A 16,111-nucleotide genomic window follows, 5' to 3' on the forward strand; every position below is an offset into this window, starting at 1 on the left:
GGTGACACCCCGTCAGTATTAAAAATACAAAAAATTGTGGCCAGGCATGGTGGCTCACGCCTGTAATCCCAGCATTTTGGGAGGCCAAGGTGGGCGGATCACCTGAGGTCAGGAGTTCAAGACCAGCCTGACCAACATGCAAAAACCCTGTCTCTACTAAAAATACAAAATTAGCCGGGCGTGGTGGCACATGCCTGTAATCCCAGCTACTAGGGAGGCTGAGGCAGGAGAATCGCTTGAACCTGGGAGGCGGAGGTGGCAGTGAGCCAAGATCGCATCATTGCACTTCAGCCTGGGCAACAAGAATGAAACTCTGTCTCAAAAAAAAAAAAAAAAAAAGAAGTACAAAAAATTAGCTGGGCATGTAGTCCCAGCTAGTTGGGAGTCTGAGGCAGGAGAATCACTTGATCTGCCCTCCTCGGCCTCCCAAAGTGCTGGGATTACAGGCGTGAGCCACCGTGCCTGACCGTATGTGTTCTTAAGATGCAAAAACACATATAGAGCAGCTGGGCATAGTGGCTCATGCCTGTAATCCCAGCACTTTGGGAGTCCAAGACAGGCAGATCTCCTGAGGTCAGGAGTTCGAGACCAGCCTGGCCAACATGGTAAAATCCCGTTTCTATTAAAAATACAAAAATTAGCGGGGCTTGGCGGCACATGCCTGTAATCCCAGCTACTCGGGAAGCTAAGGTGGGAGAATCGTTTGAACCCAGGAGGCAGAGGCTGCGGTGAGCCGAGATTGCGCCACTGCACTCCAGGCTGGGTGACAGAGCGAGACTCGGTCTCAGAACAAAACAAACAAACAGAAAACACGTACAGAACTTCTGGTATGTTGGGACTCTTGGCCAGTCACTGACAATAATGAACTTGCAGTAGGTAACAAACATAGCCCCAGTTGTCCACCCAGCCTGCCCACCATCCATGCCCCACATCACTGGGGGGCCATCCCACTCTTAGTGAGGACTCAGCCATGAGCCCTGTTTTGGCCAATGGGATGTTGGGAATGTGACACAAGCAGAGTCTTTAAGGCGTTTGTCTATAATCACTAGAGAAATGCATATCAAAACTGCAATGAGGCCGGGAGCAGTGGCTCATGCCTGTAATTCCAGCACGCTGGGAGGCCGAGGGAGGCAGTTTCACTTGAGGCCAGGAGTTCCAGACTAGCCTGGCCAACATGGTGAAACCCCGTCTCTGCTAAAAATGCAAAAATTAGCCAGGCATGGTGGCGCACGCCTGTAGTCCCAGCTACTCAGGAGGCTGAGGCATGAGAATAACTTGAACCCAAGAGGTGGAGGTTGCAGTGGGCCAAGATTGTGCCACTGCACTGCAGCCTGGGTGACGGGGCAAGACTCTGTCTCAAAAACAAGAAAAAAGCAAACAAACAAACGCCGGGCTCCACGCCTGTAATCCCAGCACTTTGGGAGGCCGAGGCGGGTGGATCACCTGAGCTCAGGAGTTCGAGACCAGCCTGGCCAACATGGTGAAACCCCGTCTCTACTAAAAATACAAAAACTTAGCTGGGCGTGGTGGTAAGTACCTGTAATCCCAGCTACTCGGGAGGCTGAGGCAGGGGAATCACTTGAACCCAAGAGGTGGAGGCTGCAGTGAGCCAAGATTGTGCCACTGCACTGCAGCCTGGGTGACGGGGCAAGACTCTGTCTCAAAAACAAGAAAAAAGCAAACAAACAAAGGCCGGGCTCCACGCCTGTAATCCCAGCACTTTGGGAGGCTGAGGCAGGTGGATCACCTGAGCTCAGGACTTCGAGACCAGCCTGGCCAACATGGTGAAACCCCGTCTCTACTAAAAATACAAAAACTTAGCTGGGCATGGTGGTAAGTACCTGTAATCCCAGCTACTCGGGAGGCTGAGGCAGGGGAGTCACTTGAACCCAGGAGGCAGAGGTTGCAGTGAGCCAATATTGTACCACTGTACTCCAGCCTGGGGTGACAAGAGTGAAACTCTGTCTCAAATACATAAATAAACAAACTACATGGTACAGACCCAAGTTGTCTCAGTGGCTCCAGCCTGGCCCATTCTAGATCAGCCTTCAGCTAGTCATCGATCCCCAGGCAGATCAGCAGAGCCACCTAACCAACCACCCAAGCCTGTGGGTAATAAGCACTACTGTCATTTTGGGGTTGTTTCTTATGCAGCATTACTGTGGCGATAAATAATTGATACAGAACCCAAGTGGCTTTATTTGCCTAGAAATCCAGAAGGGGTAGAAAGAAGAGGGCTTTGGCTTTGTTTCCACTGTCCCGCTGCTCTCTCTGCCTCTCCCTCTCTCTCCATCTCAAATGGCCATAGAGTTCAAGTTCTCTCAGAAGCTCCATGCAAGAATGGGCTGGCAGTAGGAACTGTGTGCCCACTTTGGACAAGGCACTGGGAATCCCATGGTGGACAAAACACACAGAAACCTCCAAGAGTTCACAGTCTAGTGAAGAAAAGAGAGAATAAACTGGCAAGTACAAGGCAGTGTGATAAACACCAAGCTAAGGCCGCAGAGAAAGGGCTCCTAAGTCCAACTAGGGCAAATGTCAGGAAACACTTCTCCCAGGAAGCCAAACTGAGATCTGATGGACAAGTAGGAATCAGCCAAGAAAAGGTGAGGATGGGTTCCCAGGCAAACGGAGCATGTTCAAAAGCCCACATCAGCAGCCGCATCGTGTTAGAAATACAACTTATTGGCCAGGCGCGGTGGCTCATGCCTGTAATCCCAGCACTTCGGGAGGTCGAGGCGGGCGGATCACGAGGTCAGGAGATCGAGACCATCCTGGCTAACACGGTGAAACCCCGTCTCTACTAAAAACACACAGAAAAATTAGCCGGGCGTGGTGGCGGGCGCCTGTAGTCCCAGCTACTCGGGAGGCTGAGGCAGGAGAACGGCGTGAACCCAGGAGGCGGAGCTTGCAGTGAGCCGAGATCGCGCCACTGCACTCCTGCCTGGGCGACAGAGTGAAACTCTGTCTCAAAAACAAAAAAAAATACAAATTATCAAGCCTCACCCCAAAACACCTAAATCAGAAACTGTGGGAGAGCAGCAGCCCTTTGTGTTTAATTTATTTTTAACAAATCAGCAATTATTTAACTTTTTTTTTTTAAGAGATGGGGGTTGGGGAGGGGGTGTCTCACTCTGTTGTCCTGGACAGTCTTGAACTCCTGACTTCAAGCGATCCTCCCACCTCAGCCTCCCAAAGTGCTGGGATTACAGGAGTGATTCACTATACCTGGCCCAGCATCTGTGTTTTAGCAAGCCCTCCAGGTGATTCTGATGCCCATTGAAGACTGACAGGTGTCCGGGTGTGGCGGCTCAGGCCTGTAATCCCAGGGCTTTGGGAGGCTGAGGTGGTAGGATCACTTGAATCCAGGAGATTGAAGCTGCAGTGAGCCCCGATTGTGACACTGCACTCCAGCCTGGGCAGCAGAGAGATACCCTGTCTCTTTTTTTGTTTGTTTCATGTAAATAATTATTTTTTTCTTTTTTAGAGATGGAGCGGGCGGTGGGGGAGTCTCACTCTGTTGCCCAGGCTGGCCTCGAACTCCTGGACTTAAGCATTCCACTCGGACCCACCTCGGGCTCCCAAAGCGGTGGGATTACAGGCATGAGCCACCGCGCCCTGCCAACCCTGACTCATAAAAAAGACTGACAGGTGCTAACGGGCATTAGACTGTCACTAGGTAACAAGAAGCAAATGCAACCCATTTTGCTGAGAAGTTTCACAATTGTCCAGCCCCCTCCAAAATCAAGACCCAATACAAAGAGGCTGCAGGAATAGGAAGATGGGCAGAACCTGTTGGGGTGATTAAAATGAGGAATTAGTGGTGATGGCCGTATAACCTTGGACTACACTAAAATCCCCTGAGTCGTACACTTTAAAAGGGTGAATTTTGTGGCATGTAAATTATATCTGAATAAAGCTGTTATAGAAAAAATAAACTGCCACCTGCCCCTGGCAATCCTTCCCATTTAAGTGAAAGAGTAATCATTATCTGTATTTGGCCTCTTGTCTGGTTAGAGGGGGCTCCCTTTGAAAGATCTGAAGCCAGCCTGAAGCCCCAGGAAGTTCTGATTCTCTCACCATTTTGGCCACACCATTCCCAAAAGACTTTTCAGCCAAGTCAGGATGAAAAACAAAACAAAACAAAACAAAACAAAACACCAAATTTTAACAACTAAGCCATTTGCTGAAAGGTGAAGAATGCCATCTAATGATAGAGATTCCAAAACAGCAAGAAATGCTTCTGAACAATCACTTTAAAAAGCAGGTGAGGGGCAGGGGCGGTGGCTCACGCCTGTAGTCCCAGCATTTTGGGAGGCTGAGGCAGGTGGATCACTTGAGGTCAGGAGTTGGAGACCAGCCTGGCCAACATGGTGAAACCTCATCTCTACTAAAAATACAAAAATTACCTGAATGGCCGGGCGTGGTGGCTCCCGCCTGTAATCCCAGCACTTTGGGAGGCCGAGATGGGCAGATCAGGAGCTCGGGACCAGCCTGGCTAACATGGTGAAACCCCGTTTCTACTAAAAATACAAAAAATTAGCCGGGCGTGGTGGCACACACATGTAATCCCGCCTAGTCGGGAGGCTGAGGCAGGAGAATCGCTTGTACCTGGGAGGCGGAGGTTGCAGTGAACCAAGATCGCGCCATTGCATTCCAGCCTGGGTAACAGAGCAAGACTCGGTCTCAAAAAAAAAAGCAGGCAAGAATTCTTTTTATTTATTTTTTTGAGATGAAGTCTCGCTCTGTTGCCTAGGCTGGAGTGCAATGGCGTAATCTCGGCTCACTGCAACCTCTGCCTCCGGGTTCAAGTAATTCTCCCGCCTCAGTCTTCTGAGTAGCTGGAATTACAGGCACCCGCCATCATGCCCTGCTAAGTTTTTGTATTTTTGTAGAGACGGGGTTTCACCGTGTTGGCCAGACTGGTCTTGAACTCCTGACCTCAGGTGATCTGCCCGCCTCAGCCTCCAAAAGTGCTGGGATTACAGGCGGGAGCCACCGCATCAGCCAAGAATTGTTTTTAAATTATTAGGACTGGGAACCCAAATTATCCAGTGGCAACCCCCACAATGGAAAGGAAGATGAAATTTAGAGTTACAGATGCAACATGTCTTCATGCGACCTGCAGACCTGCCCCTTGCCTAACTCCTTGGCAAAGAAATAAAGGAACAGTGGCTTGGAAAAAAGCCGTGGTGAAACTTTAGTCTTGGAACTTGAGCTAACATTGTTTTCTCCTTCCAGGCGTAGAATGACATGATCACAAAAGAAACCATTTGAAGACATTTCACTTCTCCTGGCTTGGCTTACTCCATTCTTTTTTAAACCACTGTATCTGAAGGTGACTTTGGAGATCATCTAGTCCAGAGATGTGGCTGCCCTGTGGGCTGGGTTGAAGATGAGATTGAGTCCTGGCTCAGTGGAAAAGAACACAGTCATCGATTAGTGATGTCTGACATAGACATGGAAGGGGGAGTTCTTGCCTGGCAGTCCTATACCTTCTCACTTTACTATTGAGAAAATTGAGATTTAGGAAGATTAAGTTATTCAGTTAAAGTCCCAAGCAAATCACTGGGAGATGTGGGATTGTCACTGAGGTCACTTTACCCTGGTCTCCTGCACCAGACAGGATGCAATGATAAAATACAGTAACAATTTTAGAAGTCATTCGTATGGTGTCCAGAGGGTCCTTCTTGCCCCCCAACCTTAAATGTACAATAGGAAACAGAAGAGGGAGTAACATAAACTCCCTGATGCTGCCCATGTATTATTATTTACAGAGTAAGAGTTATACCCAAACTTTTATTTATTTTTTTAAAGCAACTTTTCTCGGCCGGGCGCAGTGGCTCACGCTTGTAATCCCAGCACTTTGGGAGGCCGAGGCGGGCGGATCACGAGGTCAGGAGATCGAGACCACGGTGAAACCCTGTCTCTACTAAAAATACAAAAAAAATTAGCCGGGCGTGGTGGCGGGTGCCTGTAGTCCCAGCTACTTGGAGAGGCTGAGGCAGGAGAATGGCGTGAACCCGGAAGGCAGAGCTTGCAGTGAGCCGAGATCGAGCCACTGCACTCCAGCCTGGGTGACAGAACGAGACTCCGTCTCAAAAAAAAAAAAAAAAGCAACTTTTCTCAAGAATAACCTAGGATTTCCAATCCAGGGTAGCTAGTGGATGCATATAAGTTGTCTGGCATTGAATGTCAGGAGAAAAATTTTTTCCCCAAAAACTCCCAACTTAAAAAACAAACACATGACAAAAATACGCCAAGCTCAGGAAGCCCCCTGGCATCATACATAAAGGTGAAGCAGGTCTGGGCATCAAAATAGCTGGGCAAAGGCCCAACACAGTGGCTCACACCCATAATCCCAACACTTTGGGAGGCCGAGACAGGAGGATCGCTTGAGTCCAGGAGTTTAAGACCAGCCTGGGCTCAAGCGATTGTAGAGACCGTCTCTACAAAAAAATTTTCGAAATTAGCTAGGCGTGGTGGTGCACGCCTGTAGTCCCAGCTACTTGTAGGCTGAGATGGGAGGATCAGTGCAGTGATTGTGCCACTGCATTCCAGCCTGGGCAACAGAGCGAGAGCCTGGCTCGGAAAAAATAGCTGGCCATAGCAGTGGAGATACGTTCCCCATGGGGCGGGTGGCAGTCAGCCTGAAAGCCAGGTCATTCCAACAGGATGACCTCATCCCAGGGTTCTTCTCACTTCCCAGGTTCCTGGTGTTCATCGTGCAGGAAACACTGCAAACAGCTGGGGAGACGGGAATACTTGACAACCACCTTTCACGTCCAGAGATGACCAACAGGGAACTGTCCTTCTCCCCCGCCACACACACCCCAGCACAGTGATTACTCAGCCAAATGCCTGCAGGGCCAGCAGGTAACACCCATGACTGAAGGTGGGGGTGCAAATATTACAACAGGGAGAGGTGGAACAAATTTGGGCTCACATGCCCTAGATAATAGGATGACCACTGCCCAATTCCAACTGGGAAAACAGGCCCCGTGTTGCCAGACCTTCAGATTTTTCCAGATAAACTGGAAATCTAGAGATGTTATTGTTTTTAAATGGTTGGTTAAAAAAAAGCAAAATAAAATTGTATGAGCCTAACAGTTAGGAACTTTTGGCACTTGTTGCTAAGAAGCTCCAGCATAATTTACAACCCATCTCCAGAAACGTGCAAGAGGAGACCAGTTGGGTGGAGCAGACCCGGGAACACAATAAGTAGCGCTCTGCCTGCATCCTGGCAAACTTCACCACCTCCTGGCTCCATCTCCTCTCCCTGCACCCCAGCCTCCTCCCAGCTTGTCACACTCCCAGCACACAGTAGGCATGCACAGTCGGCATGCTGGTGAATTAAATTCAAATATATATAAATAGTTCAATCTTTTCACATTCTACATATTTTTGTAAGCATCCCTCAATTCTTTTTTTCGTAGCAAAGCAGACCATAGATGAAGCATTTCAGACCTTTTGTCAATCATGTCAAGTGTGAGGGGAAGTCTTTTGTAAGTCAGCCAAGTATTTCAAAATAAAAAGCTTTTCCAAAAGTAAAGGCGGAAGACCCCGCTTTGAAGGCGCTGGTTGGCACAGGAAGACTTGCAAAGGTGTGTAGGGAAGTCCACCGGTTACAGGTGTAAGGCGAGTTCAACCTTGGGCAGAGGGAGGAGAAAAATAAAGTGCGAGTCTCGAGTTTGAGCACCAGCGTATCAGGTATTAATAATACCAGAATGCGAATTTACATCCGACGCTTAAAAAAAAAATCACTTTCCCGGCACAGGTGCCTCTTTATTTTGCCCCCGCACCTCGGCTCGGCTCCTCTGCAGCCTCGCCGGCTGCCCACCCCAGGAGGCTGGGGGTATCTCGCCCTGCACCGGGCGCCCCGGAAAATTCCTTCCTGCAAAGACGGCCGAGCTGCGAGCAGGAAACCGAGACCCTCCTGGGGCAGCTTCTAGGCTGGGGCCACCACGGATCCGGGCGGAGTCGGAGGGAATTGGGTCTCTCGTTGTCCCCTCCCCACCGCTGACTGGGAAAACTCAACTTTTCCCTCCAGATCACGGCCCCTTACCTACGGCGACCCAGCTGGCCAGGAGCGCCCCGAGGCAGACGAGGACGCGGGGCTCGTGCGTACGGCCGCCCGCGGCCATCTCGCCCCAGATCCCGGCTCAGGAAACGCAGGCTCGGGCTGGGCTGGATGTGTGTGCCCCAGGGCCCCGGGGCCCGGGGGACCGAGGGCTCCTCCCAGGTCCTCGGAAAGGCAGAGTGGCCCCACTTTCTCGGCCCCCAGGAAGGATGCTTGGCTGAGCCGGGTGTCCAGGGCCGGGAGCGGCGCTCGGCTGCAGGCTCGGGTCCCTGCTCCCGAGCGCCCTGGCCAGGGAGGGAGGGCGCACCCCGCCCCCTGCGCCCGCCTGCCCACTCCCGCAGGCGGAAAACAACAGGAGCGGGCTCCCTCCCGCCTCCCAGCCAGGCGGGAGCCCAACTTCCTCTACCTTGGCCAGGGAGGAGGGCTTTCTGCCGAGGGCGCGCCGGGCCGGGTCCCGCCGGGCCAGGTCCCGCCGGGCCAGGGGCGGGGCGCGGAGGCTGGGCCCTCCCCTAGTCCACTCCGCCCGGGACAGCAGTACCGAGTCGCGGGGACAGCGGGCGGGACGGAGCCCTGCAGCTGCCGCAGGACGCACCCCCCGCCGCTGCCCCGGGCTGCAGAACCCGGAGGAGGCTGTTGCCAAGCTGCAGAACGCAGGACCCCCCTGGCAGTCCCCGCTGAGCGTCTCGAGGGATTCCCCTCTGTGTCCCTGGGCGCAGGGCGGGCGCCAAGGCCGCCATCGCTTCCTTTTCTTACCCTCTGCAAAAGGGAGCCAGAGAAAGATGATCCCCTGACCTTCAGCCAAAGCAGCCACGGGACTCCTGTTCTCCAGTGAACTGGCTGGGACCACACAGTGAGAGCGAGCGCCAAGGAGTCCTCAGGACGTGTTTCTCAAGAGTTTTGTTTTTGCTTTTCCCCTTTTAGTTCTCCCACCCCCTCCCCAGTCAGATTCCCAGGCTAAGCTCCTCGCCTCCCTGCCATGCCCTCATCCCATTCTGTCCTGGAGAAAATGCGGCTTTGATATCCTCAGGAAGAGCCATCCATAAAACAGACCTAGGAGAAACTTCCTGCTTCGAATAATAATAATAATAATATGGCCAGGCGTGGTGGCTCACGCCTGTAGTCCCAGCACTTTGGGAGGCCCAGGTGGGTGGATCACAAGGTCAGCAGTTCCAGACCAGCCTGACCAACATGGTGAAACCCTGTCTCTACTAAAAATACAACAATTAGCCGGGCATGATGGCGGGTGCCTGTAATCCCAGCTACTGGGTAGGCTGAGGCAGGAGAATCGCTTGAACCCGACAGGCGGAGGTTGCAGGTTGCAGTGAGCCGAGATCGCGCCATTGCACTCCAGCCTGGGCGACTGAGCAAGACTCCGTCTCGAAATAAATATTAAAATTAAAAAAATAAAAAATAAATAAAATCACTCGTTCTGTTGTTCAACGGCCCCTTATTGAAATGCTTCTTCCATGAGGAAATCCTCTTGAAACCACTTTAAAAAAAAAAGTGTTTCTCTGGTGAACTGAGCCATGAAGCTGAACAGTTCTGCCTTTTTTACTTTTCTGTTTTTTATTTTTTTGAGACAGGGTCTCACTGCAGTTGCCCAGGCTGGAGTGCAGTAGCACAATCATACCTCGCTGCAGCCTCAAACTATCAGGCTCAAGTGATCTCCCACCTCAGCCTCCCGAGTAGCTGGGACTACAGGTGTGCACCACCACACCCAGCTAATTCTTGTATTTTTAGTAAAGACAGCGTTTCGCCGTGTTACCCAGGCTGGTCTTGAACTCCTGACCTCAAGTGATCCACCCGCCTTGGCCTGCCAAAGTGTTGGGATTATAGGTGTGAGCCACCATGCTCAGCCCTTTTTTATTCTTTGCTCAAATATTTTAAAATAACTGTTCATCAGCCGAGCACAGTGGCTCACACCTGTAATCCCAGCACCCGAGATAAGGAGTTAGAGACTAGCCTGGCCAACATGGTGAAACCCCATCTCCACTAAAAATACAAAAATTAGCCAGGTGTGGTGGCAGGTGCCTGTAATCCCAGCTACTTGGGAGGCTGAGGCAGGAGAATCGCTTGAACCCAGGAGGCGGAGGTTGCAGTGAGCCGAGATCGCGCCATTGCACTCCAGCCTGGAGGAGAAGAGAAAGACTCTGTCTCAAAAAATAAATAAATAAATATTTTTTATTAGATGATTATTTCTGTGTCCTAAGAAACTTTTGCCTACCTGCAGGTCACAGAGATACGCTCCTGTGTTTTTCTAGAATTTGTATGGCTTAATTTTTTTTTTTTTTTAAATTTGAGACGGAGTCTATTGCCAGGCTGGAGTGCAGTGCACAATTTTGGCTCACTACAACCTCCACCTTCAGGGTTCAAGCGATTCTCCTGCCTCAGCCTCCTGAGTAGCTGGGACTACAGGCATATGCCACCATGCCCAGGTAATTTTTGTATTTTTAGTAGAGATGGGGTTTCACCATGTTGGCCAGAATGGTCTCCATTTCTTGACCTCGTGATCCACCCGCCTCAGCCTCCCAAAGTGCTGGGATTACAGGCGTGAGCCACTGTGCCCGGCCATATGGCTTAAGTTTTATCATTAGGTATGTTATCCTATACAAATTTTTTTTTTTTTTTTTTTGAGATGGAGTTTCACTCTTGTTGCCCAGGCTGGAGTGCAGTGGCGCAATCTCGGCTCACTGCAACCTCCGCCTCCTTGGTTCAAGTGATTCTCCTGCCTCAGCCTCCTGAGTAACTGGGATTACAGGTGCTCAACACCACACCTAGCTAATTTTTGTATTTTTTTAATTAGAGATGGGGTTTTACCATATTGGCCAGGCTGGTCTTGAACTCCTGACCTCAGGTGATCCACCCGCCTTGGCCTCCCAAAGTGCTGGGATTACAGGCATGAGCCACCACCCCCTGCTGATAACAGCTTTATTGAGATATAATTCATACCATAGAATTCTCTCAGTTAAAGTGTACAATTCAATGGCTTTTAGCATAGTCACAAGGTTGTACAACCATTACTACCATAAATTTTAGATTTTCATCACTCCAAAAAGACACCCCATATCCTTTAGCTATCACCTTGCTATGGTTTGAATGTGTCCTCCAAAAGTTCATGTGTTGGAAACTCAGTCCCTCTACCTTCAAGAATGGATTAATGTTGCCATTGTGGGAGTGGTTTTGTTATAAAAGCAAGCACTCTCTGGTTCTTTTGCTCTTGTCCTCTTGCCATGTGATGCCCTCTGTTATGTTATGATACAGCAAGAAGGTCCTCACCAGATGCTTGTTCCATGCTCTTGGACTTCTCAGTCTCCAGAACCATGAGCTAAATATACTTTTTTTCTTTATAAATTACCCTACCCAGTCTGTGGTATATATGCAACAGAAAACAGACTAAGACACACTCACAATTTCCCCACCTCCTCCAACCCCCAGCAATCATGAATCTACTTTCTGTCTCTATGGTTTTGCTTATTCCAGACATTTCATGTTAACAGAAGCAAGCAATATATGTTGTGACTGGCTTCTTTCACTTGGCGCAATGTTCTCAAGGTTCATCTACATTGTAGCTTGTATCAGTACTTCGTTTTATTTTATGGCCAAATTATATTCTGTTGTATGGTGATGTTAGTAGCAGTGAATCCATACGGGTCTGCAGCAACCTGAATCCTTGCCTCCTCAGAAGAGAGAATTCAACCAAGGGGCATAAAGACAGAGTAAGAAACCAAGGCAAGTTTCACAGCAGGGGTGAAAGTTTATTAAAAAGTTTTAGCCGGGCGTGGTGGCTCATGCCTGTAATCCCAGCACTTTGGGAGGTGGGCAGATCACCTGAGGTCCGGAGTTGGAGACCAGCCTGACCAACACGGAGAAACCCCGTCTCTACTAAAAATATAAAATTAGCTGGGCGTGATGGTGCATGCCTGTAATCCCAGCTACTCTGGAGGCTGAGGCAGGAGAATGGCTTGAACCTGGGAGGTGGAGGTTGCTGTGAGCTGAGATCACGCCATTGCACTCCAGCCTGGGCAACAAGAGCAAAACTCTGTCTCAAAAAAAAAAAAAAAAAAAAAGTTTTAGAACAGGAATGCAAGGAAATAAAGTACACTTGGAAGAGGGCCAGTAGGGAGCTTGAGAGATTCAAGCGCATGGTTTGACCTTTGACTTGGGGTTTTATATGTTGGCAGTCTGCATGTACAATGGCCTGCCAGCACTTGGGAGGGGCTGCATGTGAGTGTGTTTACTGAAGCTATATGCGTGCTCACTTGAGGCGTTCTTCCCTTATCAGTTGAGTGTTCCTAGAGGAAGGTCATGTACCAGTTAAACTCCACCATGTTGCCTCTTCATGCACATGCTTAAGCCCACTCACCCAACTCCTGAGATCTTACTGGGAAGCTGCTGATCACCAGTTTCTGGTGTTTCTATCTACTGAGAGACTGGCTTTCCCTGGCATCGGCTGCAACCAATGATTATTTTAGAGAGACAGTTTAACAGCTGCCTGATCATCTCCTGATGGGGCGGAGGAGCCTCTCCTTCCCTGCTCAGATCTGACTAACTACCTACTGCAACAGAGATACCACCTTTTGTATATCCATTCATCTGTTGATTGATAGTCAATGAATATTGAAGCCATGAAGTGACTCAGAACCTGAGGCACTTCTTTCCTAAAGTCCTCCACTCCCTGCCCATCATTCCACCTCTAGAAAGAAATTGATTTTGCTTCCCTTGCTTGCCTTACTGTGAACAGAGTGACATTTTTAAAAGCCTACCTCTCTTTATTTACAGTGGGTTTTCTGGCCGGCCGCGGTGGCTCAGGCCTGTAATCCCAGCACTTTGGGAGGCTGAGGCAGGCAGATCACTTGAGCTCAGGAGTTCGACACCAGCCTGGGCAACATGGTGAATCTCCATATCTACCAAAATACAAAGAAACTAGCCGGGCATGGTGGTGTGCGCCTGTGGTCCCAGCTACTCAGGAGGCTGAGGTGGGAGGAGTGCTTGAGCCTGGGAGATGGAGGTTGTAGTGAGCAGAGATAGTGCCATGGCACTCCAGCCTGAGTGACAGAGCGAGATCCTGTCTCAAAAAAACAAAAAAAAAGATAGAATGGGCTTTTTGTTTGTTTTTCATTTTTGCTTTTGTTTTTTGAGACGGAATCTTGCTCTGTCACCCAGGCTAGAATGCAGTGGCATGATTTTGGCTCAGTGCAACCTCCACCTCCTGGGTTCAAGCAATTTTCATGCCTCAGCCTCCAGAGTAGCTGGGATTACAGGCTTCTGCCACCAGGTCTGGCTAAGTTTTGTATTTTTAGTAGAGACAGAGTTTCACCATTTTGGCCAGGCTGGTCTGGAACTCCTGACCTCAAGTGATCCTCCCACCTCAGCCTCCCAAAATGCTGGGATTACAGGTATGAGCCACCATGCCTGACCTAGAGTGGCCTTTTTGTATGCCAATGCACCTGGCTGGAATTTAGTCAAGCAATACTTTATGCCATTTTTTTTTCTTTTTTCAACAGTTTTATGCAAACTATTTTGGATGTGTAGTTGGAATTCCCAATTTCTTAGGGTCCCAGTGAGACAGGAATAATACAGGGTGGTCACAAGAGAATAGAAAATTCCAGGTGGCAGTTTCACATGACTAGCAAAAGGAAACTTTTGCTGCAGAAGTAAGGGGCCAATAAGACCCTAAAAAACCAGGGTGTGGACCAAGCTGGCTAAGACCAACTGGATCCAACACGGTGCTGGATTTGATGTAGGTTTCACCAAGGACCTCATTATATACTCATTAATATACTAAATCCCACACCCATTGGCCATGGTGGCTCATGCCTGTAATCCCAGCACTCTGGGAGGCTGAGGCAGGCAGATCACCTGAGGTCCAGAGTTCGAGAACAGCCTGGCCAATATGGTGAAACCCCATCTCTACTAAAAATACAAAAATTAGCCGGGCATGGTGGTGGGAGCCTGTAATCCCAGCTACTTGGGAGGCTGAGGCAGGAGAATCGCCTGTACCTGGGAGGCAGAGGTTGCAATGAGTCGAGATTGTGCCACTGCAGTCCAGCCTGGGTGACAGAGTGAGACTCTGTCTCAAAAAATAATAATATAAATAAATAATAAATAAATCCCACACACACCAGGGCCATGATAGTTCCGGAAACACCCATATTTGGTGTAAAAATGGGTAGCACCACAATTCTGAGAAACCTCAGATTCTTCCCAAGAATCTTCATGAATATTCCACTCCTTGGTTAAAGAAACCCAAAAGAGCCGGGCACGATGGCTCATGCCTGTAATCCTAGCACTTTGGGAGGCTGAGGCGGGTGGATCACCTGAAGTCAGTAGTTCGAGACCACCCTGACCAACATGGTGAAACCTCGTCTCTACTAAAAACACAAAAATTAGCCAGGTGTGGTGGTGCCTGCCTGTAATCCCAGCTACTTGGGAGGCTGAGGCAGGAGAATCGTTTTAACCCGGGAGGCGGAGGTTGCAGTGAGCCAAAATCGCGCCACTGCACTCCAGCCTGGGCGACAATGCGAGACTCTGTCTCAGAAAAAAAAAAAAAAAAAAAGAAACCCAAAAGGTAGAAACCCCAAGTCCCGGCCGGGCGCGGTGGCTCACGCTTGTAATCCCAGCACTTTGGGAGGCCGAGGCGGGTGGATCACGAGGTCAGGAGATTGAGACCACGGTGAAACCCCGTCTCTACTAAAAATACAAAAAAATTAGCCGGGCGTGGTGGCGGGCGCCTGTAGTCCCAGCTACTCTGAGAGGCTGAGGCAGGAGAATGGCATGAACCCGGGAGGCGGAGCTTGCAGTGAGCCGAGAGCGCGCCACTGAAGTCCGGTGTGGGTGAAAGAGCGAGACTCCGTCTCAAAAAAAAAAAAAAAAAACCCCAAGTCCCATTGGACGCTGTCTTGTGTCCGCCCGCACTCCCCTTTCTTGAGTGTGTATTTTTCGCTTTGCAATAAATCTTTGTACTTTCATCATTTTCTGACTCACTCTTGAATTCCTTCTCCAGATGGTGTCAAGAGCCTGGATACTGGCTGGGGTTGAGGTCTCACCAGCCTCTGTCTAAAAAAAAATAAATAAATTACAGTTTAGGGGCCATGCAGCCTCTGACTCCAAGAGTTTGAACCTCCCCAAACTATTCCTGGAAATAACATCACTATTGTAAAACCTAAGATCAGAGCTTGGGAAATTTTTCAGACCCTGCACTTGATGGATGGATCAGCTGATACCATCCAGACAGGTAATCTGGCTCAACCAGCTCTGCCATCCCACCCAGGGGCAGAAGACAGCAACAAAAACTCACTTCGATCCCCTGATTCCATCTCCAACCTGACCAATCAGCACTCCCCACTTCTCAAGCCCTCACCTGCCAAGTTATCTTTAAAAACCCTGATCTCTGAATGCTCTGAGAGACTAATTTCAGTAACAGTAAAACTCCGGTCTCCTGCACAGCCAGCTCCGCATGAATTACTCTTTCTCCATTGCAATTCCCGTTTTTGTTTTTTTTTTCTTTTTTCTTTTTTTTGAGACGAAGTCTCGCTCTTGTCCCCCAGGCTGGAGTGCAATGGCGCAATCTCGGCTCACTGCAACCTCCGCCTTCCGGGTTCAAGCGATTATCCTGCCTCAGCCTCCTGAGTAGCTGGGATTACAGGTGCCTGCCACCATGCCCAGCTAATTTTTGCATTTTTAGTAGAGACGGGGTTTCACTATGTTGGCCAGGCTGGTCTTGAACTCCTGACCTCAGGTGATCCACCCGCCTCGGCCTCCCAAAGTGCTGGGATTACAGGTGTGAGCCACTATGCCTGGCCTCCCCTGTCTTAATAAATCCGCTCTGTCTAGGCAACAGGCAGAGCAAACCCAATGGGCAGTTATATTATCGTTTTACAGATGAGGAAGCTGAGGCTCAGGGAAGTGAAACAACGTTCCAGATAAAGTCATAGCCTCAAGTCCATGTTTATAAAATGCTGCCCTGGGTTACAGCATTCCCTACAGTAGTGGCTCTTTTTTTTTTTTTTTTTTTTTTTGAGGAGTCTCGCT

The 16,111-nt window shown here is 49.6% G+C and overlaps 1 protein-coding gene across 1 annotated transcript in view; it reads right to left on the reverse strand.

Moving 5' to 3' along the window:
- Positions 1-8,144, reverse strand: part of VSIG10 (V-set and immunoglobulin domain containing 10) — a 40,990-nt gene extending 32,846 nt beyond the window's left edge. The window contains exon 1 of the mRNA XM_030821788.1: positions 8,066-8,144. Coding sequence (XP_030677648.1) covers positions 8,066-8,144 — 79 coding nt within the window. The remainder of the gene's footprint in view (positions 1-8,065) is intronic.
- Positions 8,145-16,111: the final 7,967 nt, after the last annotated feature.

The sequence above is a fragment of the Nomascus leucogenys genome, chromosome 10 (assembly GCF_006542625.1).
Source record: "Nomascus leucogenys isolate Asia chromosome 10, Asia_NLE_v1, whole genome shotgun sequence".
Classification (NCBI taxonomy): Eukaryota; Metazoa; Chordata; class Mammalia; order Primates; family Hylobatidae; genus Nomascus; species Nomascus leucogenys.